The sequence below is a fragment of the Carassius gibelio genome, chromosome B9 (assembly GCF_023724105.1).
Source record: "Carassius gibelio isolate Cgi1373 ecotype wild population from Czech Republic chromosome B9, carGib1.2-hapl.c, whole genome shotgun sequence".
Classification (NCBI taxonomy): Eukaryota; Metazoa; Chordata; class Actinopteri; order Cypriniformes; family Cyprinidae; genus Carassius; species Carassius gibelio.
Window position 1 is genome coordinate 21,885,445 of NC_068404.1, and position 26,018 is coordinate 21,911,462.

The following is a 26,018-nucleotide window of genomic DNA, read 5'->3' on the forward strand; positions in this document are numbered from 1 at the left end:
ATAGTGCATAAGGGTTTAGCGAGCAGCATTTCCCTTCTTTCAAACTGCAGTAAAAGGCGTCCCGTCTCATTTGCAATTCAAAATTCTGTTGTGGGACACTTTGTAAAGCAGAAATGATGGACTTGTGGGATTAAACGTTTGCATTTGTCAGTGGTTATCATCAGGGATGTCCTTATTTCAAATGAAATCCTACCAGCATGATTGTTGGAAACAGCATCCTCTTAAACATTAATATTACAAGGCTTTACTTACTTGTCCTAGTTAGAATTTAATGACTTTGGCTGTAAGAGAACTATTCACAGTGTTGCTTTTTTTAATCAGTATCACAAAATGCATGTTTTGAGCCTTCAATTAATCACTCAGCCCTATTTATAACCTAAAATGATTCTTTGCCACACTGTAAGGCAGAAAAATGTGGCAGCCCGTCCAGATTCAGCATGGTAGAATCCCCTCACAGGAAGCTAAGAACCTGGTGATGAATCGGCTTTAATGCGCAGGGCTCTGGGGATCTGCCTCTGACTCGTACAGACAATCTTCTGAGAGGGATGTAAAGGATGAAGGATTCTCAGAGGGTTTTACAGGATGAAAACATCCACAGCTTTGTGAATCCGCAGTGGGAGGAGTTTTAGAGAGCGGTGCTATGTGGTTCAGTTTGACAGGGTTTGCTGTCATTTGAGAATGCTTAAATGTTTCCAAAATTATTGCTTCATTAGTGTACTGTAACTAAAATCATTACTTTTTTTTCTTTGATCCACTTACAATGTTTCTTTCATTGAATAATAGTATTGAACTCAACTATTTCTTTGACCTTTAAACAAGATGTTTTTTTGTACTGTACCTTTAAGACCTGAAAATGACCTCTGTTATGATTGGCTAACCTCTACTTCTAACCTAACTTCTAGACTTGCAGGTTTGCTTTGGAGTCTTATAAAGTTGGTGCAAAGCTTGCATTGCACTGACAGGATCACAAAACCATCCATGCTGAAATGTGACACATCAACTGTTACATCACAACCAGTCTCGCTCAGCCAGACTTATGGCTAACGGCAAAAAGTCTGGTCCTCATTGTAGCTTGTTCTGGCCTTGAACCGCACATTTAGACCACCTTAATGACATGTTAAGCAACCAAGTACTTTACTGTCAGTTGTGTCCATAGTTTATGAGTTAGGTCATCATGTCATTATGTCCAAAGCTAATAGTCTAAGCATTTGTCAAATAGTAGTGTAGTCAGGTGGTATCTCTGGACAAAGGGAGTAACCGAATGAAAGGTATTTCCATTTCATAGCATTTACCCTGCTAGGTGAGAGCATTTTTGTCAGATTTGCAACACCTGTTTCTAAGGATTGTTTTCTGTGCACCGAGTCACAATTCCAGGAGTTGAATTTTTTTAAAGGTCTAGTTGTTGTTTTTTTCTGTAACTTAGCAAACTTTTTAATTTTGTTTTATTTTTGTTTTTTACAGGTTGAATGTTATTTTCAGCAGATTTGATGAAGTCCAAAGATCTGGGAACATGATCCTCTCCTCAGGTTCAGGTAGGATTTATATATTTGGAAATTCCAAGAATTCAAATGTCTAAACAAACTTTTAAACATCATAGTTTGGGTGTTTACCCTGGCTGTGTTCCTACATCATCCTAACCTCATAAGTGACCCAGTATACATTGACACCATGTTGTGGATTTTTTAAAACTAGATTGAACTGCTATTTTAATCTATACTTTTGGAGATTGATGAATTATTTAAACATTTATCTTGCATCATCCACCATCTTGGATGGATTTTATTTAATAAGCTTATCACAGTGCGTTATGGGATTGCCTTTTCTGTGAAGGATACATGTGATGCTAAGATATCTAAATACATTTCATGTCAGAAGCATGTCTCTTTGAATTTCATGATTATTTATTTTATTTTATTTTTATCGGATGAACCCTTTAGTTTTCTGAAACACAACATTTGCAGATCTATTAGTAATAGAGACTATGAAACATGTTTGTTTGAAATACAGAATTAGGGAGGTTTGAGTGCCCCCCACCCCCCTCCACCACCTCCTCCTCCTGTTCTCCCCTGCGGCCCTGTGCACATTATGTTGCAGGATTTGGACTCGTTTTGCATTTTGGTGGGTGGTTGAAAGCAGCATCTGTGGCATAAGGATTTTTTTGTCATTCCATGGAAAATGAAATGTCTGTTTATTTGGGTGATCGCCTCTTCGACTCTTAGTTTTCTTAGTAAATCTTGTTGAACTGTCAGTGAAATCAGGCAGAGGTAATGTATTGAGATAAAACATCAATCTATCAACATTTTTAAGGTGAGCGTCAGCTTTAGAATTGCACCTGCATGAGAGGAAAATAGAGCGAGAGTGGGAGAGAGTGAAAGACACTTTTCATGTTATATGCTGCAGTGCTTTCACTTTGTGTTTGTCTGAGTTAGATTCAAAGGGACTTACTTTGTCTTCTTTTTCTGAATTTTGATGTGTTTAATGGAATAATGTCATGCTGATTTTGAAATTGAAAAGCTTTTAATGTGATCCTTGGTTCACACTGCTTCATATAAAGTAATTTGTCATGAATCTTGTTGCCATATCAGAACTGTGAGAGTTTTACAAATGATAACCAGTGGTCCGAGTGTGCTTTTGACAGACACTGAATTAAGAGAAAATGTGATGAAAAGCCTTAATCAGAGATTTCCAAGTTATGTTGGTTACTGTCTGAATATCAGAAGGTGTTTTGGAGGTATTTTAGTGGATCTTTTTCCTTTTTCCCACCTCATACTGGAGCTCTGGAGTTGTGATTTTATATATAGTACTTCTATATATTTTGTTGGCGATTAAGTCTAGAGTTAGAGTTGGTAAATTATATATAAATGCCTCTGTCATCTCCTTGTAGATGCAGCACTTGCAGCACAGCTCCTTTTTTAAAAAAAGTGCTGTCTCTGCACAAATATTAATAGCATTATATAATAGGAAATGTCTTTCATTTGCACTGGTGATATTTTGTGTAAATCTGTTGTGTGAGGGCCACAGTATCCGGAGTCAAACTCTGTGAACATAAACTCAGATAAGTTTAAGGGACAGCAAAGTTAATGACAAACAAATGGCTCCGGATCAACTGTTTGTACATCACATCCAGTCTCTACAGGGGAAATGCTTTCTACGTCCTTTATTTAAAAGAGTTGGGTGGCTTTTGTCTTTGGTGAAATCACAAGACCACAGCAGCAGGAAGGGAAAGGGAGGGAGAGGCGGAGACCCGAGAGAGAGACTGTAAAAAAAAAGCTAGAGCTTCGTTGTGTTTGCAGTCTCTGTGTGAATTGAAGAGACGCTTGCGCTAAGACAACCAGAGAAGGTAAGGACTAGAATGGAATGGCGGCATTAATGTCAGGGACAAATAAAAGCAGTGCTGGACACCAGCAGCCTGAAACCTCCAGCTGCTGTTCTGCCAAAGGAACAGCACTTTTTTTTTTTTTTACTGTTTTGTGTTTACAAATGATAACGCTTCTGAGATTTAAATATTCGTGGTTTTGCTTCACCCGTTTTTACAGTCTCTGTAGCTGGATTTCAAAGCATTTTGACACGGAAAGGCAGTGTATCCGTTTATAGATGTTGTCGTTTTGGAAATATAAAACATCTAATCTCTCAGATTGTCATGAATTCAGATGTGTATAAACTAGATAAGATATCTCACACCTGAATTGCGACTGCGTTTTTGCACAGTCTGTTACAATTTGTCATGTTGTTGCAATGCATTCAGTAAATATAACTGCATTTCGGATGTGAATTTGCTTATTTTGCTCATCTAAAGCAATGTAGGAGTAACTTAGTATTTTCTTAAGTATTTTGTAACATTAGCATATGGATCCAATGCATGCCTAGGATTGTTGCACCATTCCTCGCTATTTTTTTTTTTTATCGTCTTACAGCATGAGCATTGCAATTTTAACCTGCAACATTAGCCTAAAACAGTGCTCAAATAAAAATGTAGTGGTGAAAAAAAAAAAAAAAAATTTTCTCTGCTTGTGTGATGCTAGCCAAAAATAAAGCCATTGCAGATTAAGTTTTACATTTAATGATGACATTTTTATTTTTGTCTTTGGAATAAGACCAGGAATCAGAACTGCTTTCCTGTTTACTTTAAATAAAATGAATCCACCAATAACACTTCCTTGGCTTGCTTTAATTCGATTGACAGCCTGTTTCCCTTCCATTCTGAATCCTAAGTGTTACAACAGAACTAGGACTTGTGTTCTGTTGGGGGAATAATTCTTCATTCGCCTTCAGCAAAGTACTGTGCTCTGATCGTTTGTTGTCACCTTTGCACAATATGCACACACTGTCAACAAAATGCATGTTATGAGTCGCGTGCGTTAGTGTAGAAGTACAGTCTAGGGCACCCTGTATTTATTTCAGGACACACTGCAGTGGGTGTTCAGAAAGGTAGAGGTGAGTGATCGAGGGATGGATATTTTACACTACCAGTCCATTTTTTTATATACAGTACACACTTGATATTGGATCCTGCAGCACAGTTTGAGTGAAATAAATGGAGGCGTTTGTGTATGTGAGTGGGCGTTCATGTCTTACAGCACTGTTATGTAAACATGTCGCTTGGGTTCTAAGCTTTTTTGTGCTGACATGTTCAAAGTCACTCTGACATGTTATGCTTTGTCATCGTCTCAGTCCAATCAGCAGCTAAAGAAAGTTGTCACTTGACACCGTGGCACAGGCACTGTGGCTATGAAGGTGAGCACTGATTTTGACAGGAGTTTTCACAGGCCTGTAAGCATCCCATGTTCCTATGGTAAACAAATGACATTGTTTCTGGATTAAAACATAGATTATCTTCAGTCGCATGTGAAAAATCTGATTTAGGAGCCGGGGAAGCACTTTGTTCAAAGTTGGCAGGTCATGCAGAAAAGATTATATCCTCCTTCCCCTCTCCAGTTGAAATAGCACATCTGTCAAATTCAGAACTTCAGTGGCAAGGAGATTAAGGCCTGTTCCAGGGGTTTGTCCTCTTGAAAGGACATCACTCACTTCTGAGAGCAGCAGGAGTAAATAAATATCTCCACATGGCCCTTCTGAATAAATCCATATTTTGTGGTAATTTTTAGCTCTGTGAAGAATTAATATTAAAAGAGCTTGACTTACTCCGTTCCATTGTGGAATTGAGAAATATGTAACTTGTACAGATGTATGGTGTTGCCTAGAAATTGTGCTATTATAGTAGATGGTGACTATGGATAGATATAGACAAACAAATATTTTTATTTCTGTTGTTTGCTCCCCCTGATATTGTTATAAAGCTGTGTGACATACTTTAAAGAGATAGCTCACCCAAAAAGAAAATTTTGTCATCAATTACTCACTCTCATGTCATTCTAAACCATAGCCGCGTTTCCACCGCAGGAACTTTACCCATGAACTAGGGACTTTGGCCTGGTACTTGGTGTGTTTCCACCGCAGGAACCAGGAACTAAATAAAGTTCCGGGTAAAAAAATGCCCCTCAGAAAGTCCCTGCTACCAAGGTGGTACTTTTTCAAAGTTCGGGAACTTTCGGGGGCGGTACTTTGGCGCTAAACATCCTGATTGGTTGAGTTCACACAGCATTGGTTGAGTTCAACCACCATTTATTCGGATAGACATTTTCAAAATATTAATGTTATTGTGTCATGAAATGTAATTTTAAAAGTATTTCAGGCGAGAATGTAGCTGTTTAAAACTCAAATCTGTTGTTTATTTATAAAGACAGCGCCTATTTAAAAAAGTGTTTCGCCGATCTCGGAGACGGTGAGCTCCACACGATCAGCGGGAGCTCAGTGATCATCTATCCGACGAGAAGCAGCCTCACTTCGGCTAGACCTTCTGATTTGTGCCGCTGGCTCTGATGTGTCTTTAGTGGATAAACATTAAATATAATTCAGCTGCGGGGTAAATCTAACAGGTTTTCTTTGGTATGTATTCAATTTATCTATATGATAAAATGAAAATAAAAAAGGCAAATTTATATAATATTTCGTTTCATTGTAGAGCTGCACGATTAATCGTTAAAAGATCGCGATCTCGATTCAGACACCCTCTCGATCTCATTTCTAAAAGACGATGATTCCCCGAGTCTGTTAAACCTTTGACAAAGTCTTACCGGATCATTCAAATCCGTGCGCGCACTGCCGCTGACACAGAGAGAGCTCTTACCATGTTTGGTTAAGAAACATCTTCACAAACAGTCTTTTCAACTACACAGTATTATATCTGTCTTACAGTCATTTATATTATGACAGAAATACTGGGATTAAGTTTATAGTTTAAATATAAACATTGATGTCTATATGGCAGCGATCAAAATATAACAAATCCCCTTTTGAAAGTACTGCGCTTTAAATAATGTTTGTGTCGATTGCATTTTTTCACCAATTTATTTGTCAATGAATTAATTTTTCATTCAAGAGAATCGTTCAAAAACGCTGATTCATCCAGAAATGAAACAAGTGTAGTAGGTTTATGAGTGAGTCGTTGAATCAGTGATCTAAACAACTTTTTCATCATTCTAATATTAAAAAAACTGGGGTTTTAAATATATTATATATACACTACCAGTCAAAAGTTTTTGAACCATAAGATGTGTAATGTTTTTTTAAAGTCTCTTCTGCTCACCAAACTATATTTATCTGATCCAAAGTACAGCAAAAACAGTAAAGTTTTGAAATATTTTTACCATTTAAAATAACTGCTTTCACTTGAATGTATTTTAAAATGTAATTTATTTCTGTGGTGTGCAGCTGTATTTTCAGCATCATTACTCCAGTCTTCAGTGTCACATGATCTTCAGAAATCATTCTAATATGCTGTTTTGCCATTCAAAAAAAACATTATTATTATTATTATTATTATTATTATTATTATTATTATTGTTGAAAACAGATGAGTAGATTTTTTTCAGGTTTCTTTGATAGAAAGTTCAGAAGAACAATAATTGTGTGTAATAGAAATATTTTGTTATAAATGTCTTTGTCACACTTGATCAATTTAAAGAATCCTTGCAAAATAAAATAATTAATTTATATACTTGTGATAATGATTATGTTAATAATAATAATAAAGAATCGTAGGAGAATTGTGATCTCTATATGAGATCAAAAAAATCGTGATTCTCAATTTATCCAGAATCGTGCAGCCCTATTTCATTGTAATGGCTGCATATACACATATCCCTGAACTAAGTACATTTCTGCAGCTGTTATTATGCTTAAATGAAAACCAAAGGAGGCAGTGGTATTTGATATCCTGTTTTGTTTTATTGTAAATATACAGTAAGGAAAATTGCAGTAGCCAAGACGAGCTGACTGAAGTTATCAAGTATGCTGGTGTTTATAGATATACCGGACTTGCGTCGTCGTGGACATCACACTCCCGAGACGAATGCACAAAGTCTGAACTAACTACCAAGGATGCACGTCCAAAATCAGCTTACTTTTTTTTTTTTTTTTTTAATCAGCAGTACTTTGTATTGAGAAACGCGCGCAGACCTACGTCACCAGTCTATTTGCCTAATCTTCCCGGTACTTTACACCGCGGTGGAAACGCAGAAAGCAACAGGTCTGGTGGGAAAAAAGTTCCTGGTAAAAATGTTCCGGGTAATTTCGGTGGAAACGCGGCACATGTCGTGGTACTCTTGAACGCACGTCGAAGACTGACATCAAAGAGAAGAAACTAGGCATGTTTCCATTAAAAATGTTTCCAATAAAATTTTGATAAAGTATTGCAAAATGACCGCATTATCATTAACCAATGTTATGCGACTAAAACGTAATTTAATCCTCTCATGATAAGTCATGGCAATGTATTTAAATGGGATTTTGATGGATTTTGCCTTCACTAGCAATTATATTTGATCGAAGGAGGCATATGCGTGTATCTTGACAGAAGCAGTGCAGAGAGCAGCTTCTGGGACGTGCCGTTGGCGTTGCATGACTGGTAATATAAGCGTTAAAATTCGAATGGCCGCAATCAGCCCTGGGTTCCATTTCGGAGCTGTAAAGCGCTGCAGATATGCTCAGTGTAAATAATCTAAGCATTAATGGAAGGGAAAGCCCCTTATACTTGAGAGCAGCAACATATGAAGTGTTTCTTGGAGGTTATAGTACATTGAAGAATGATCGTAAGACTTTTTACATATGCCATGTGATGTGTTAATGCAAAAATCTTTCCATTCCAGTTTTGCAAATTATTCCTTTTTTGCATTGCCTGAAAATTACCTTATGCAAGCGGTACAAGTTTTTTGCGATTTATATGGGCTTTTTTGCCAAATTGACACATTTCCATTAGGCGTATTTTCAATTTTCATTTTCAATTTGCACAATTTGAAGGGTAATGGAAACACGCCTAGTGTTGAATAAAGTCGTTTATTTACATTTATTTCTTCGCACATAAAATGTTTTCTCGTAGTTTCACAACACTAACGTTGTACCACTGATGTCACATGGGCTATTTTAACAATGTCCCTACTACCTTTCTGGGCCTTAAATGTGGTAGTTGGAGGGTCAGAAGGCTTTCAGATTTCATCAAAAATATCTTAATTTGTGTTCAGACGATAAACAGGTTTTTTTACAGGTTTGGAACGACATGAGGGTGAGTAATTAATGACGGAATTTTACTTTTTGGGTGAACTATCCCCTTACCGTATTTTCCGCACTGTAAGGCGCACCGGATTCAATGAACGGCCTATTTTGGAACTGTTTTCATATATAGGGTGCACTGGATTATAAGGCGCATAGAATAGAAGATACTGTAGTCAGACGTTTGACTGGGTTTGCGTTATGCATCCACTAGATGTAGCTGTGCTAAAGGGAATGTCAACATTTTGAGAAAATTAAAGGCTTTTAAGTGCGCCTTATAGTGCGGAAAATACGGTAATTTATACTAGAGGTTTAGCAGAATATATCACCAGAGAGAAGTCTGATGCTTCACTGGAAATTCAGATTATGAAATTTTCATTAAACATTACAATCTCAATTTATTTTTTTTATTTTTTTGAAAATGCAACACATGCTTGGATTGGATTGAGATTTTTTTTACAGTAAAATCAATAGTATCTTTGTGTAAAGAAAAAGATGAATTTCATTTTTTTATGCAGCAAGTGTGCATGTGTGTGTGTGTGTGTTAGGGCTGTTGTTAGAACCAGTGCTGGTAAGGTATAACTGGGTCTTTCCTATTATTTCATTTGACAGGTTGCCACTTTGATCTTCAAGTGCCTTTCACAGTCTTCAGGCAGTATAAAACAGAAAAAAGTTCCCATTCAGATTAGCCATTTCTGCTCCAAGGGAGACATTCCTATTAAATTGAATAAGAGCTTGCTGTTAGATTGATTTGCACAGCAGTTTTATGATGAACCATTTGATTTTCTAGGCCAATTAAGCAGGTTACGGAGCATGTTGTTGAGCCAGTGGCGACCTGCTTCTGTAGGCTCTCAAATCAAAGAAAATTGTTATCATTAAGTGAAATGAAACACTGAACTCGCTGCTTGAGCTCCAGCTAAATAGTTGGATAGCAGAGGATCGTGAATGATGCCTCTGTGCCTTTTTTTGTCAATAGCTATCTGCCCACATATGGTCTTATGAAAGATGTCTTTTGTGGGAATACTGCCGCTGTCTACGGATGTTTTATTCACATACACATGTTCTGTTGTCCCTACCACCCACCACTGATATTGGGCTGTATTTTTCATCAGTCAGCATACATCTCAGCTGGTTTAACTAGAACGGACTGCGTATGCATTCCTCCACCTACATTGGCTCTCTTTGAACATCAAAATATTTTGGATTACCCGGGAGGGCATATAAAAGAGGATACTGTTTCATAGTAAAACAGTGGCACGTAAACAAAGGCCTTCCTGTGGAGATTTATTTAATTGAGACTTCTAACAGGAATTGGAATATAAGGATATGTTGTACATATACATTGCAGGTTTTCCGTGTCTGGCATTCTTGGGGAGTCTGAGTGGGACCTGAGCTGGCCTCTTGCATACATTTTTGGAATTGCTTGCCATAACCGTAAATTATCTAATGTGGGAAAAAATGTGTATAATGCATTTATCTCAGTAATGCTCAGGTGATGTCTGTGTGATTATTGTGAATAGATCTTCTTAAAGGAATATTGTGAGTTGTTTTTATTATGCTTTGCTAGTGATAACCACAAACAATGATTTAGAACACACAAGAGCTTTAACAAACACATTGCACATTTTCTACCTTTTAAACATAATTTTAATTTCAAACTGACAGCTTTCATTGTACATAGAGAGTACAAGTGCATACTCATTTGTAGTAATGCATGTGATGTTCTGCGTATTTTGTCTTCCTGTTGTGTGTGTTTATTGAAGTATAAAGAGACAAGAATCAACTTGGAACAAACCTATCAAGTGAAATCTATTTCTCTTGCTCCGACTGCCTTGATTTGCTTTGGCTGGTTTGTTTGCGGTGTACTCTGTAGACTTGTCAGGATTATTACATAAGCGCCTCATCGTGATTATTTGATTTAATCGTTGTGCACATGAACTCCCAATCACATATTGCCAGTCAAGCAAGTGAACACTTTTTATTTTATTTTATAAATGTAATTTTTCTTTCAATTTAGGATTAGAATAACATATGTTATAATATGTTCTGCATATATTTATGTAATTTAGAGTACTTTTCCATTCTAATGTTTACAACATTTGTTTACAAAAACGTCAAGGATATCAAGCAATTTCTTGACGTTTCCAAGTTCAGTGTAAATAAATGACTTGTAAATCATGTGTATAAGCTGTCGGAGTTGATGGCTTCATGGGCGTCAACATGTAGCGCAGACGTGTTTGAGTTCTATTCCTGACTCGAGGACCTTTGCTGATCCCTTTCCCCTTTCTCAGCCCCGTGCTTTCCTGTCTGATCTCTATACTGTCCTATCCAGTAAATGCATGAAATGGCCAAAAATATGTGTATAAACTGACGTTAACAAATTTGGATTGTTATTCACAATAAAATGCATGACATTTAATCATTAGACAAAATTGTATGGACAGCACTGGTGCTCTGCAAGAATGAGGCAGCCGAATGGATTCATCCTGTAGCTCCTTCCTGTTCAGAAAGATTGGTGTGCCACCCACTTCCTCTCAGACTCCTGGAATGTGTGAACGTCCGCTCATTTTTGATTTCAGCTTACTTCCAGAATCCGTCACAGTAGATTAATCTATGAATTTCCTCATAGAGGTATTCTGAATGGTAACTTGCTTTACACATCACTCCAGAATGGTTGCTGCCATGTTTGAACTCCAAAAAAGGTTTTGGTTTGGATTTGTAGTATGAAGGTCTTCATGCAGGTTGGCATGATGTTATGATCACCTGTTTGAAAAATTAGGAAATTATAGAAATGTTGACTCAGAGAGATTTTGGGAAAAGTTCATGTGAGCCTTTCTCGGAAAGAGAGTGTTTCCTGTGGTGTTCCTTGTTTGCTTTTCCAGATAAGATAAATCAGCTTGACAATTGTGTTACCATCTGATACACTGATTTGTGGTAACACCTCTGAACATAGCCTAAGAATCATCCGATTGGGGATACAGTGATGTCTAAAGTCAAACTAGTTATTCAGAATCAGACAACCCACAAGACTGAGAGTACAGAGAAAGTATTTGAACCATTGATCAATGCTGCTTGTGTCCCCTACAGATAAGAACTTTGATGACGAGGACTCTGTGGATGGGGGCAGGTCCTCCTCCTCTTCCTCTTCTAAGGGCTTCTCCAACAGCAGGAGAGGGGGCAGCATGGGCTCAATGAGACGCCCCAGTTCTGCCTCTGGATCCAGGGCTCCAGGTAAAACCACAGCTGCTACAGTTCAACCCCAGGATACCACTGAAAAACTAAAGTCCGATTACTATAGACATTAGTAAACACTGCACATAAACCTGTTGAACAAGGAGAAATGTAATTGTTCTCAGAGAGATTATCTATTGAAAAGCTTGTAGCTTAAAAAAACAGAAGAGTCATTGAAAAAGGAGTGGAGATAAATAAGGATTCTGTTGACTGAGTAAGAGGCACATTGCGGTTTTCTACATTATATAACAGTCTTTGATGAATTAAATTCAAATTTTTGCGTGGTTTGTGTGATGGATTTAAATAGCAGACACACACTCATATATACTAAGATTTTTGTTTTTTAAATTAATACTTTTATTCAGCAAGTATGCATCAAATTTTTCAAAATGACAATTTTCAACTTTTTGTATCCATTGAACAATCCCATAAAAATATCTAAAAAACAACAACAACAGTAATAATAATAACTCATACTCATACTGTTATTAATGAGTATGAAATCAGTATATTATAATGATATCTGAATGATCATGTGACCGCTCTGCCACCACAGGAATATGATATATTTTAAAATACATGGAGCCATTATTTTAAGTTGTACTAATATTTTGCTATGTATTTTGATCAAATAAATCCAAAATCCATATTTATACACAACTGCATTAAAAGCTTCAGGCAATATTTACTAAACTCAGAAAAACTAAAGGACTACTGTTTTACCAGTACCATTGTTTGATTTACTTAATATTTACATTAATAAATACTAATATTAATATATGATTATTGAAATCAAATTTCTCAATAGATTTGTTAAAAACAATTTATTGTACAGTGTCACTGATATTGGCACTGACTGCTAAATCTTTATTTATTTTGTGATTGGGGTTCCTCAGGGAAGGATAGTGTCAGTGCAGGGGCTGTGGATGAAGAGGATTTTATCAAGGCTTTTGAAGATGTACCTACAGTTCAGGTAATGCATCGTGAAATCTAAAAAGATCATGCTATTTTTCATGGACTCCTTGCATTTAAACACACAGTGCAAGAAATAATCAAGCTGTTCGTTTTCAGATATATTCCAGTAAGGAGTTGGAGGACTCCTTGAATAAGATCCGTGAAGTTCTGTCAGATGACAAGACAGACTGGGAACACCGTGTCACTGCTGTAAGTTATTCCTGATTTGTTTCACTGCTACTTTTGTCGACATTTTGCACACCCCAACTTAAAGAATGTGTCTTCAGCAAGGCACTGAAGAAACTCTAATATCTTGTATTTAGCTGAAGAAAGTGCGCTCGCTGGTTCTGGCTGGTGCAACCGAACATGAGGGCTTTCTTCAACATCTACGGCTTTTAGAAGGTGCCTTCAAGCTGTCGGCTAAAGATCTTCGGTCTCAAGTGGTTCGAGAGGCCTGTATCACATTAGGGTATGAAGCCATTCTTTCCTACCACTTTTTCTTCCAGTCTCTGTTAGGATATTTATTTAATATGGTGTTCAAGTTTGACATCCACTACCAAAATCGACTTGTTTACAGTCAGCTAGTAGGATGCCACCTTTAGATATTCATTGATCAAAGACACACTTCATCAGCAGGCCAATTTATCACAAATCCATTCGTACAGGTATTTCATCATATTCCGCTTCATGTTTTATCTCAAATATCATTGGGATACAGCTTTAGAAAGTGCTGTTCAAAGGGCTACATGAAGCTGTTGTGTGGGTCTCTGTGATTGAGCATGGCTCAGTGAGGGTCTTTAATTATTCTGGCTCTTAATGTGTTTCTAATGATGTGGAACCGAGCTGACTGGAGCATGCAGGACAGCTCTTCTGCTAAAGTGCAGCCAATTGATGGATATCTAAACAAGTCCCATGCCCTAATGTCAAACAAATTTGAATCATTTCAATCTAGACCCGAAGTTAACGTACACTTATGTTCATGTTTTGTTGATTGGTGTGTTTTGCTGTTTTCCAGGCATCTGTCTTCAGTGCTGGGGAATAAATTTGATCATGGGGCTGAAAACATCATGCCTACGCTGCTCAACTTGGTTCCCAACAGCGCCAAAGTTATGGCCACATCTGGAATGGCAGCCATCCGCCTCATCTTGCGAGTGAGTCTGATGAAAAGACAATTCTTTGCATTTGACTTTTTTCCCTTTAATTTTCACATGCATTAGGGCTTTAAGTAGCCACTATAATAAATAAATAAATAAATAAAAAGTGACACAAAAAACTGCCTCGCTATTCACTGTCTACACAGGCAGCTACCTTCTAAGGTAGCACCTACATTATTTGGAACCTCATTAATGACAAAATATGGATGTTCCACATCACATGTAATTCACGTGTAATGATCATATGAAGTAACTCAGTTTTGATATTAGTATGTTGTTAAGAAAACAACAAAAATCATAAATAGTCCATTGAAAGGTGCCTTAATATTTGACCAAAAGTGATGAAGCTTTTGGAAAAGACTCTAAATTAGAGATATGAAGCCTTAAAGTGCTGTCTAGGTAGCAGCTCATTAGGATTGCAGCAGCTAATATGCACATGTACCTCACTATTAATTACCCTTTCAGAGGCTTCATCTGCATTTTTGTGTGTTAAAATTTGGGAGCCAGTACAAGTCAACAGTTTTTTTTTCAGCAAGGACACATTATTTTAATCGAATGTATCAGTAAAGTCATGTATAACATTACAAAAGTTCTCCCATTACCAGTAAATGCTGATCTTTTGAAAGTTCTACTTATCAAGAAAGTTCTTTACACAAACATCCAGCACAGCTGTTGTCAACACTCATAATAATAATATGAAGAGATGTTACTTAAAAAACAAATCAGGATATTAGAATGATTTTTGAATGATCATGTTGCACTGAAGAAAACAAATCACAAAAACATTTAAATTTATTCAAAAAGAAAAGAGTTTAAATTATAATGATACTTCAAAATGCTGTTTTTACTGTATTTTTGATCAAATAAATGCACCCTTGGTGAGCATAAGAGACTTCACATGTGTATATATATTATATTCTATATTTTATGTATTTGTTTAATATTCTAGCACCAAGATTTGTAATTGCACTTTTGTCTTTCTCAGCATACACACTTCCCACGCCTTATCCCGATCATCACCAGCAACTGCACTTCTAAATCGGTGGCAGTTCGGAGGTAAACTAGAGCTTCCTGAGAGAACTGTTTGGAAATCTTTTTTTGTTTTGCAGAGAATAAACTAAAAAGCCATTGTCTTCTCATAAAAATGCTTGTTCACTTTCACCCCATCAGACGGTGTTATGAGTTTTTAGACCTGTTATTGCAAGAATGGCAGACACACACTCTAGAGAGGTGAGTGGAAAATGATTGATGTTGTATTGAGAATGAAGGCATTCGTTTTTGTGAAGTGTCTTTTGCTCATAGAATTTAGTTTGTGTATGTTTGTGTTTATTCCTCTGCGGACCAAACTGTCCCACCCTCCCTTTCTTGTTTTTGTGACATTTAAATGGTGAAAACGTGTTACTTATCAAAGCACGGCTGAATGGTCAACTAATGATTCTTTTCGCGGGTTGAATTGATGAGCCAGGGATGTGTGGCAATCATGCGTCTCAACCGTTTCCATGGCAATATAGCCAAGAGCTCTTTTATAAGGAGGTCTGGACTCCCCTTATCCTCTCTTTCCCACTGTGTCGCCTTTTGGAGAACTGGGAAAAAGGTCTGGCGTCTGGTCCAGAAAGTTTCAAAAGAGACACAGTGAATTCACTGTTGGTTCTGCAGACTGTAAGAAACAGTATTCATCATGTTTCCCTACTACCCCAGGCATGTGGCCGTTCTCACCGAGACCATCAAGAAGGGGATCCATGACGCGGACTCAGAGGCCAGATCCGTGGCCAGAAAGTAAGTCTGTTTGCCTTTTTGTGCTGTTTGGTTAGATGTAGAGTAAGCAGTACTTTGAGATATCCATTTATGCATTGTTTGACTTGATAATGCATGTAGCATTTGTGTCATGTCTTGATCATTTCCATGTCTGTTTGTTTTATAGATGTTACTGGGGATTCCATGGCCATTTCAGTCGAGAGGCAGAGCACCTGTTTCAGGCATTGGAGTCGAGCTATCAGAAGGCCCTCCAGTCTCACCTGAAGAGCTCGGACAGTATAGTGTCTCTGCCACAGTCTGACCGCTCCTCCTCGAGCTCGCAGGAGAGCCTCAAGTAAGACTCGCACACATTACAGAAGACTTAATATAATAGCAAACATTGTATCTACATTGCTTTTTTGACTATATTTTCACAAATAGCTGTTTATACTGTATTCTACCGTACAAATGTTTGGGTTAAAAGTGACAGTAAAGACATTTATAATGTTACAAAATATGTTTCTTTTAAATAAAAACAGTCTTTTGAACTTTCTGTTCATCAAAAAACCTAAAAAAAAAAAAAAAGTTTTGCGCAAAAATAAATATTAAGTAGCACAAATGTTTTCAACAACAAAGATTTCTGAAGGACCGTGTGACACTTATGACTGGAGGAATGATGCTGAAATATATTGAAATAGAAAACAGTTATTTTAAATGAAAAAAATAATAAATAATTGCAGCCTTGGTCTGCAGAAGAGACTTCTTTCAAAAATATTTTACTTACCCTAAACATTTGAACATGTTGTATATAACCATTTAGTTCAGCGGTTTTATACAATAATGTTGTCTCTGTGGTGTCTGCTATCTCATGCTAACAAAATCTGAGAGTTATGGCTGTCGCTGTTGGAATCTGTGAAATATTTGCCAGTTGGCTGATGGACCACGTGCACAGATTGATGACACTGCTTTCTAGCATGTTGAGTCTCCTCTGGATATGAAGCAGTGATCTCATCTTCAATATTAGACTGCAGCATCTGTTACACTGTGTCCTTGTTGTTCAGAGGCATCGAGATCAGCTTGCATTAGCACCAGTGTGATGAGTGACAGCTCTAATGATCACAATCTGCTGTGCCGTCAAAAAACCAGCAAACACTGCTGTGTCATAATCACAAAAATTGAAAGAAAAAGTGTGACCAAGAAGAAGCAAATGAATGTTATAATTTGATTGTGATTTAGGATTTGTAGATTCAATCAACATTCACACTTGTCTTACTTTAATAAATTAATAATTGTGAATATTCTGAGTATTGTTTTAATGTGTTTTTATTATTTTGCCATTAAATTCCCAAAATAGCATGTCTTTAAAGTAGTTTTAAAATCCTTTGTCTTGCAATAAGTGAGGATGACAGCATTTAGAAAAAAGAAAGGCTTATTTTTAAACTTGTGTTTTAACTGTTTTCTCCTCATTTGTAAGTCGCTTTGGATAAAAGCGTCTGCTGAATGAATAAATGTAAATGTAACTAGATTTTTACTGTTTAAGTTGAAAATCTTTTTGGCAACAATATTGGTAAAATATATTGTAATTTGTCAAAAGGCTGAAAAATGTTCAGATATATCTTTTTGAAATTACTGATTCATTTCATTTCATTCGAGTCGCTAATTTTTTTTAATCTGCATTCCTGCAGTCGACCGCTGTCAGTGAAGAGTGTCATTGGAGGCCCTGTTACAAGAAGTAAGTAAAGTAACACTTTTTGGCACATATATATACAAACATGCCATTTTGCCATGTCTGTAAATCTTGTGTGTGTAACATTTCCCCAGGTAAAGTGATCGGCTCTAGAGTGTCCTCTACCCCTGGTGCCCTCCAGCGTTCCCGCAGTGACATAGATGTGAACGCAGCCTCCAGTGCCAAATCTCGCATGTCCACCGCAACCTCCCCATCTCCCTTCAGCTCCGCTGCAGCTCTGCCTCCAGGCTCCTACGCCTCCCTGGGTGAGACCCCAGCACACTCTATCCATCTTTTCTCCTCTTTCATCCTTAATTAGGAATTTTCATACAACAGCCATAAAAATCAGTGGCTTTTATGGCTGCAGCGGCCCATTAATAAAACTGATGAGCACCATAGATGCTATTAAGCTGCTCTGTGATGAGGAACAAACGACGAGTGTGTGCCACAGATTTATTATCCCTTAAGGTTTTTTTTTGTGTTTTTTTTAGTCTAGTTATTTTAAGAGCGAGAATGAAGTTATGACTTCAAATTCTGATTGGATAAGACTGTTTGTTTGAAGTAACTTAGAAATTACTTCCTGGAATAATAGTATTTTAATAATAATAATAATACAAAATTATTTATTCAATATGTCTTTTATAATTTCTTGGTTAAGTATTGATTATAATGTCTTTTTTTCCTTTGTAATTTTGCCTGTTCTGCCATTTTATGAAAACAATAAGCCAAACCTTGTGCACTACTACAGTGTAAACTTCAGTTTTCTTATCACTGGTTTTCTCCGTGTTGGTTTTTGGGGAACATTGAAGCTTGATAATGCATCTGTTCTTTGTGAGAAATGATCAATATTCTTCCCACAACTCACCACTTAATGTTTGACCACTGACTTGCTTGTTACTGCTGTCTGTATAATATTTTCTCTGTACCGTTTTCTAATCCCATGATTCCTTAAAAATTATCAAAGAGATTTTATTTCCTTACCCGCAGTCACACTCACTAGCTCCCGTGTGCTTCCATGCAAGGCCTGTTTCTGAGCAGATCGCTGTCTTCCACGCTTCCATGGGCTTAACTGACTCTAACTTATGCCTCTCCTCTCCTCCACCCTGCACTCCCCCTGCTTTTGTTTTTGTTTTTGCCCCAAAGACGGTGCATCTGGTAAACTAGATGGTAAGAAGTATGTGTATATGTGTGTGTGAGTGTGAATGTCCACCCTCTGTGCTGTCGGAGGGATTCGAGCAGTGTTTTTGTCTCATTTGTCAAGAAACAGCTGTACACCTAGCGATCTGACTTTGCTAGTGGTCTGCATGACCTGTATGCATGATATATCCCCCCTCCTCTTGACAATAAATAATAACAGTAGTTAAGTGAGATGAAAATGGTGCCTTGTACTTCATATGATCTGTTGTGTCGTTTGTACTTGTATGCTTTAAAAAAGGTTATTGAATTTAACTGGTCAAATGTGTGGGAACCATGTATTCAGTTGTGGTACTGGTTAATTTTAAGATTTCTTCTGAGGCTAGCTTAAAGCACATAAAATTGCTGTTTTGCGCAGTTTCATAATATTCTGTGTGCCACCAGCCACCAGTCTTCTCAGTAGAGCATGTCATGTAATTCCTTTCAGCCAGTATATTTTGATCGTTTTCATCAGGGAAATCTCTTTGTTTGTCCTCAGGATCCCTTGTTGTTTGAACCTTTCAGTCTGTTTCTCTTCGTGTCAGTCACTCTAAATCTCTCCCTTCCTCTCAGGCATTTGTTACCTCATCTCATGCTCTAATTTATTTATTTTGTTCTCTACAGGTCGTGTTCGGACAAGAAGGCAGAGCTCGGGCAGTACGGTCAGCACCAACAGCACTGTTACAGACAGCCGTGGTCGGAGCAGAGCTAAAGTGGTCTCCCAGTCCCAACGTAAGTGTCTGTGTGGATGGATTTTTTAAAGAACCATAGCATGATATTATTTATAATCTACCATGGCTTTAGTGTTATATTGTCTATATGCTGCAATGTTAATGTTTGTTAATGAAATTAACAAACACCATTACGCGGCTCTTTATAATACTTTATTCTGATTAGTCATTATGCTGTCACTACATTCAGCTGCCACATATATTTCTATATAATTGCCACTAAACTGTATATTTAAGTTGCTATATACAGCTATGTTAATTTCATGTCTCACTATCACTCCACAAATTCTTTCTTTTGGCATAAAATCACAATTTCTAGATTTGTGAAATGATAATAATAATAATATTAAAGCTCTCATTTTATTAGTGTAATGAAGAAATTAATTTGAATAAATAAAAAATAACTTAAAATGTAATGTATTTAAATATTTATCCTTTAAAAATATATATATATTTATTTTTTATTTATTTTTTTGTGGGGGTTGAAATGGTACCTAGACACATTTTCATGAAATTCACCTTCCTAAGGTCAACAGATTGAAGCTTCAACCTTATTGTGAGGAGCTCAGATACAGATAGATAACTACTGGTCTGTCACCACTATCATCTTTCTTTTTGTGTCTGTCAGTTTTGCATTTAATGTTTTCACAACCAAGTTTGGCATCCTTCTGAAATTGGAGTTTATTCCATAATTATAGTTAAAGCCACTCTTTGGCATAAAATGTGTAGATTGAAGTTTCTAGAGAACAAATAATCAACATCTTGCCTGATGCATGCCGGGTAACCATAAGTCACATCAATCGTCTTTTGTAACTGGCTACTTTTCACCTGTCCGTTGCCTCGCTTCCATACATAAGGATCCAGATCTGCTAACCCCACTAGTGGTAAGCCCCATTCATCAGAATAAAGCTGCGTTAATACCCTCAATGCCAACCCTGCATGAATTATACGTCTGCCATCATGTTGCATGTCCTGATTTAGCTTAATCTTTTTATTTCTGTTCAAATAGAGGTCAGACATTACGATAGTTAGGTATTTGTTTTTGCTTTGATGTCTGTCCGTATGTGTTTGCAAATGTGTCTGTAGCCTGTATTATGTCACGTCACCATGCCTGTAGAGATTACTTTTTTCCCTGCAGCTCGAATTGTACCCAAGCTAACTTGGATTAATCCTAGCTCACTCTGTTTGTCTGTCTCTTTGTTTATATGTATTTCATCAGAGTCGAGGTCTCATCTTCATATATTTGCATACACATCAAATTTTTCTTTGTCGTGATTTTGTTCACCTAAACCTGAGATTTTTTCTTATCAGCCAGGTCATGTGAATAAAGGAAGGCTTATAGACAGTATTGAAATAACTGCTCTGTTTTGGTTTTCAAACCATTGTTGGGCAAATACTATTTAATACAATACTGAATTTTCAGCAGCTATTCCTCCAGTCTTCAGTGTCACGTAATCCTTCATTATAGATTTTTTTTTCAGGACTCCTTTATTAATAGAAAGTTCAAAAGAATAACATTTATTTAAAATCAAAACAATTTGTAATTTTTTTGCAATCATGGTAACATTAAATCATCATATAATATAAGTAAACAAAATAAAGGTGCCTTATTTTATTTATTTTGAATTATGTAAATTTGATACAAAGCATAGGTGACACAGTGGTGATTGGTAAATAATCAGTCACCAAGTTACTTACAGTAGTCCTGATAGTATTTTCCTTTGCAGCCGGCAGCCGATCCAGTTCTCCAGGGAAGCTTTTGGGACACGCGTATGGCAGAATTCCTAGAGCCACTGCCCCTACAACTCCCTCAGACAAGTACTCAAGGGTCCCAAAAAGCCAGGGATGCAGCCGTGAAACCAGCCCCAGCAGACTGGGCATAGGTAGGAGCAACACATTTTTACATCTCAGAGTTTAACACTAAGGATGTCAACATACAATATACACTTCATTGGCATACGAAAAACAATCTTTACAAAATACAAGTGGACCTAAACCAGTTCTTTGAGGGATTCCTTCAGAATATGCATTACAACATGGAGATTATTTGCTAAATATTTTTGGAAACGCTAGGACCTCATGGTAAGCATGGGTGGCAGGAATTTTCAGAGTTTACTTGACAAAGAAAGAAGACTTTCTTAAATGTCATTTGCTGAATCAATGTTTGCTGTAAATCCTGTTAAATTGGACTAGTGCAGATAAGGGGTGACCCTGAATAGTTGATGATTCAATGCTTTGATTCGAGGAGCCTGATTCGACTACCAGTCTTAGTTGAATATTCATAGAACTATCGGTTTTCTCCCAGTAAGTTAATATACAGCCTATTATGATGAAACTGTGAAGAAAGAAACTTCAAATAAATATTTTAAAGTGTGTGAATAATCCAACCACACCTGTAGGTTTATGTTTCACTTTCCATAATCCATGACCGACAGAGGAGCTTCTTGGTGGCAGGGATTTAAATCTTTAACAAGACTCAAACTGACACAGACAGAGACTAGATTTTTTCGATCAGGTAGGTAACAAGTGATTTCAAAAAACATTTCAGCCGGTTTGAAGACTGCATCCACAAAATGTGTGGTGCCCTTTTTGTCTATAAGTCCTAATATTAACATTTCATTATGTTGTATAAATAACAAAGCATATTTTATATGAAATTATGAGTTAATCCCATTGATTAAAAACTTGCTACCAAATGCATTAATTAATGTTAAATCCATTATTTACCCCATTTGTATATGCGAGGCATTCGTTACACATTTTCCATGTGTGTGTGTTAACATCAGTAATTATAGCTGTCGAATGTCTGACTTGACTCAATGTATTTTGCCCCGCCCCCAAACATATGATTCGACTAACAGTCGAATATCGGCAAGAATTGAAAATACTGATTTGACTATGAAGATCCTTAGTTGGGGACACCCCTAGTGCAAACAGATGGAATGCCTTTCCACTGTGTGAAAGAAGCTCAGCATTCACTTTTAAATGGCTGATGCAAGTATTAATTCCAAAACAGGCTCAGTGGTTACTCATTGTTGTCTTTTGTATGCGATTATTTACCTGTTGTTTATTAATGCTTTAAAGCTTAACGCAGTCTTTTGTGTGTGTCTTTATTTAAAGAGGCACCAAGCAATTTTTTACGCAAAGTTAATATTGCTTCATTTTTCATGTTTTATTTCTTCATGTTGAGATGAAGATTCCAGACTTTTCAATGGCCTAAAAAAGATTCTTGAAGTGGTGTTCACACTGACAACGATTAGTAGTGACAAAATGGCAATAATTTATTTGTTTTCAATGATTTGAGGTGACATGAGTAAATATATTTAGTCACATGACAACGTAAATTGTAACTTTATGCAAAAGACTAGTGATGCAATAAAACAACTATCAAATTTGAATGAAGACGTCGCAGCACACCTATCACCAATCCAAAAACAGCATGCAGGAATATAATTTTTCAAAAGTGATGCATGGATACCTGTGTCAGAAATTGTCAGTGTTGATTTATGACCGCTTAATTCATGCATTGATAATCATTTTTCTCCAAACTCCCAATTTAAATTTATAGCAGCAAGATAACTGATTTATTCTCAAAATAGAATGACATCTTATTTTTACTGGCAATAAATTATCTTTCAAAGTTTTTGAAAGTCTCTTATGATCACCAAGACTTCAAATAATTGATAAAAATGCACTAATATTGTAAAATATTATTACAAGTTAAAACAATTTTTTTAAATTTGAATATCAAAATATATTCCTGTATTTATCGTCTATTTATTCCTATATTAGCAAAGCTGAATATTCAGCAGCCATTACTTCAGTCTTCAGTGTCGCTTCTAATAATTTTAATATAATTTATAGGTGTCATTATAAGTGTAAGGCTTTGGTCGTTTGATCATTTTTGAGAAAACAAATAAATCTAGAGATAATTACTTGGTGCACCTTTAACACTGCATGTTCAGAAGCTCCCTAAATGTTGTCAGTCTAAAATGTTCAGCTCAAGCCTTGTGCTTTAAATGTTTAACCTTTCTAAAGCAGAAGGACACCAGGAATGGCCAACTCAACCCCATCCTCCCCCCTCTTTCTCTGACTCCACGGCCTCACTAATGCCCTAACTTGTGTTCTAACAGCCAGGCTGTGTGGTAAAGTTCTTCTTCCTGCCACTTCTTCCTATCGCACGCTAGCCCGGAGCAGTCGCATCCCCCGCCCCAGCATGAGTCAGGGGTGCAGCCGTGACACCAGTCGCGAGAGCAGTCGTGACACAAGCCCCGCTCGGGGCTTCACTCCTCTTGGTGAGTAGAGCACAGAAGTGGCTGATGGAGTCAAAACAACAGCAACATCCAATCCTTTCCAATTCACTATCACAAATCTTCTCCCTCTGATTCTGTTTGGCCTCAGTTTATGGTCATTATTCCTAGTATGTGGCATATGAACTATTGTTTGCTTGCCTCTATGCATGCACTAATATGTTTCTGAGGTGCTTTAATAATCTGTGCCGCTGTGTCTTTGAGGTTGTTAATACATCTAGTAAAGGTTTGGATGGTTTGTCCATAAAAATGGATTTATATGGCATTTCGTATTAAATTGTGAATAAAACAGCTGGTCTGATCTTTAACATCTTTACAGGGAGGAACAATCACAGCACAGTATTGCAATCAGTGTTGCTATTGTTATCTTAAAATATTAAATGTATTTATTGTTAATTTAAATAAGTGTGATTTGTAAAATAAAAGTACATTTTCAATCAAATAGTGAATTAAAAATGTGGCCTTACAACTAACTTAAATAAAATACGTTTAAACTGCATTATTGAAATTACTAAAATAAAAATAAATGAAAGCGAAATAGAAATATAAAATAAAACTTGAACAAAAATTTTTAATATAAAATAAAAGCTCATTTTAATATTAATAAATACTAACAATGCTAAAATAACACTGATTGTAATGCATATTACTTTGTGTAGTCATTGCTAATCTGCTACCAGCATATGTGAATGTGGTCTGTGTTATAGCAGGGAGATGGATAAGTCTATGGTCTGTTTCACACTCGTGTGAAATACTGGTGTAGTGACTAGTTATGTTTCGCATGTTGGATGTTTCGTGTTACTGTCACGGATGTTGATCAGTGTTTAAGTGTAGCACTAACGGTCCCTGGGGTGTCGCCCCTCTTCCTGTCCCCTTGCAGCCTCCCGACGTCACTCTCGCTCCACCAGTGCGCTGTCCACGGCTGAACCCGTGGGCCAGTCAGGTGACCTGCATGACCCTTCCCCTGGCCCCCCCAGACAGGGCCAATCACAAGCATGCATTCATATTTAATCCTTTTTTTTTTTTTCTTTTTTTTTTTGCCAGCTCAAGCTACAATCTTCAGACTTCATGTTATTGTCAGACGTAGATGCGAATTATCTGTTCATTTGTGAAATTATATTTTAAGTGTCTTTGCTCTCTTTTCTCACCATAAACATCAGCATCCATCCTATTTGAGGTTCATTTATTTGCATTTGCGTTTCTGTTTGGTTGGTGGTGTGTTTGGCAAAAATCACTTCAGTTATATGCGTTACATATATGACGTTTTGTATTCTTGCCATATACAGTTAATTAAAAGAAAAAAACCTTTGTGTTGCTGGTAATGAATTTAAAAAGATTATTTTATTTGCCTTTTTGGTGCTGTGAGCATTGAAGAATTTCATTTTTTTTTTTTTTTTGGAATGTGTTAGTTTAATCATTGTTTTGTGGGACCCATAAATCAAATACATTTGGCACTTGATTTTCCCAGAAACTACTTTATGAAAGCAGTATGGTTCATTTATTTATTTGCTTATTAATTAAATCATCTTACTTTTGATCATTGTAGCCTTAGAGGTGAAATGTGTAATTTCTGGCCACTAGAGCCATGCTAAACAGAATTTCAGTCTGCCGAATTGGGCAAACATTATAACACGGGCTCAACTGATAGCATCAGTTTTGGAGAGGTTTCGGATTGGTAAACTAATGGTGGATGGGTGTTTGAAATTCTGAAATTACACACTTTCACCTTCTTTGAGTTTTTAAGCAACCTTAGTTCTTTTTCGGTCCTTTCTGAACTTGTGTCTCATGTTATGTGTTGGGTGGTATCAAACTGTCTTGATTCTCTCAATCTCTACATGTCAACCTCAAGTTTTTTTTTGTCTCTCTTAATTATTAGCCTTATTGGTGGAATAAAATATGTTTATGATGTGAATTTGAAGTTATGTTGTAAAAGGTAAGTATTTAGTAATTAATTGTTTTCCATTCTCACCGTCTCATCCCGTGTTCAAACCCTACAGATCGCTTAGGCCTGATCCATCAGGCTCGCATTTCTGCATCTGTCAATGCTATGAGGGTGCTGAACACTGGCACAGAAGTGGAGGCTGCTGTAGCTGATGCTTTGGTAAGAATTTGTGTCTCCTCTCACAGATACGAATAAGATGAATTGACATATTCCTTATTCTTATTAAATGATCTAATATAACAGAATTGATTCTTTTGTATGGCTCAACTATTTGTCAAATGTGGCCCTAAAAACACCCACAGAAAAAGAATATTTTAGGAAATGAGAAGTGTTCATCTTTTATGTGTTGGAAAAAACCTTTTTTGTCCTTACATGTCAACTGCCTAGCTATATTATGAGGGTGCAGTTTTCAGATTGTGTGTGTTTTTTTGCAACAACTTTGCTCCTTTTGAAATC

The 26,018-nt window shown here is 36.8% G+C and overlaps 1 protein-coding gene across 1 annotated transcript in view; it reads left to right on the forward strand.

The window, feature by feature from the left end:
• Positions 1-26,018, forward strand: part of LOC127964695 (CLIP-associating protein 1) — a 75,361-nt gene that overhangs the window by 26,281 nt on the left and 23,062 nt on the right. Inside the window, exons 8-25 of the mRNA XM_052564975.1 lie at positions 1,462-1,532; positions 11,695-11,838; positions 12,735-12,811; positions 12,910-13,002; positions 13,116-13,261; positions 13,808-13,943; positions 14,932-15,002; positions 15,117-15,176; positions 15,645-15,722; positions 15,868-16,035; positions 17,366-17,412; positions 17,502-17,672; positions 18,550-18,573; positions 19,204-19,311; positions 21,038-21,193; positions 23,498-23,605; positions 24,501-24,563; positions 25,618-25,721. Coding sequence (XP_052420935.1) covers positions 1,462-1,532; positions 11,695-11,838; positions 12,735-12,811; positions 12,910-13,002; positions 13,116-13,261; positions 13,808-13,943; positions 14,932-15,002; positions 15,117-15,176; positions 15,645-15,722; positions 15,868-16,035; positions 17,366-17,412; positions 17,502-17,672; positions 18,550-18,573; positions 19,204-19,311; positions 21,038-21,193; positions 23,498-23,605; positions 24,501-24,563; positions 25,618-25,721 — 1,825 coding nt within the window. The remainder of the gene's footprint in view (positions 1-1,461; positions 1,533-11,694; positions 11,839-12,734; positions 12,812-12,909; positions 13,003-13,115; positions 13,262-13,807; positions 13,944-14,931; positions 15,003-15,116; positions 15,177-15,644; positions 15,723-15,867; positions 16,036-17,365; positions 17,413-17,501; positions 17,673-18,549; positions 18,574-19,203; positions 19,312-21,037; positions 21,194-23,497; positions 23,606-24,500; positions 24,564-25,617; positions 25,722-26,018) is intronic.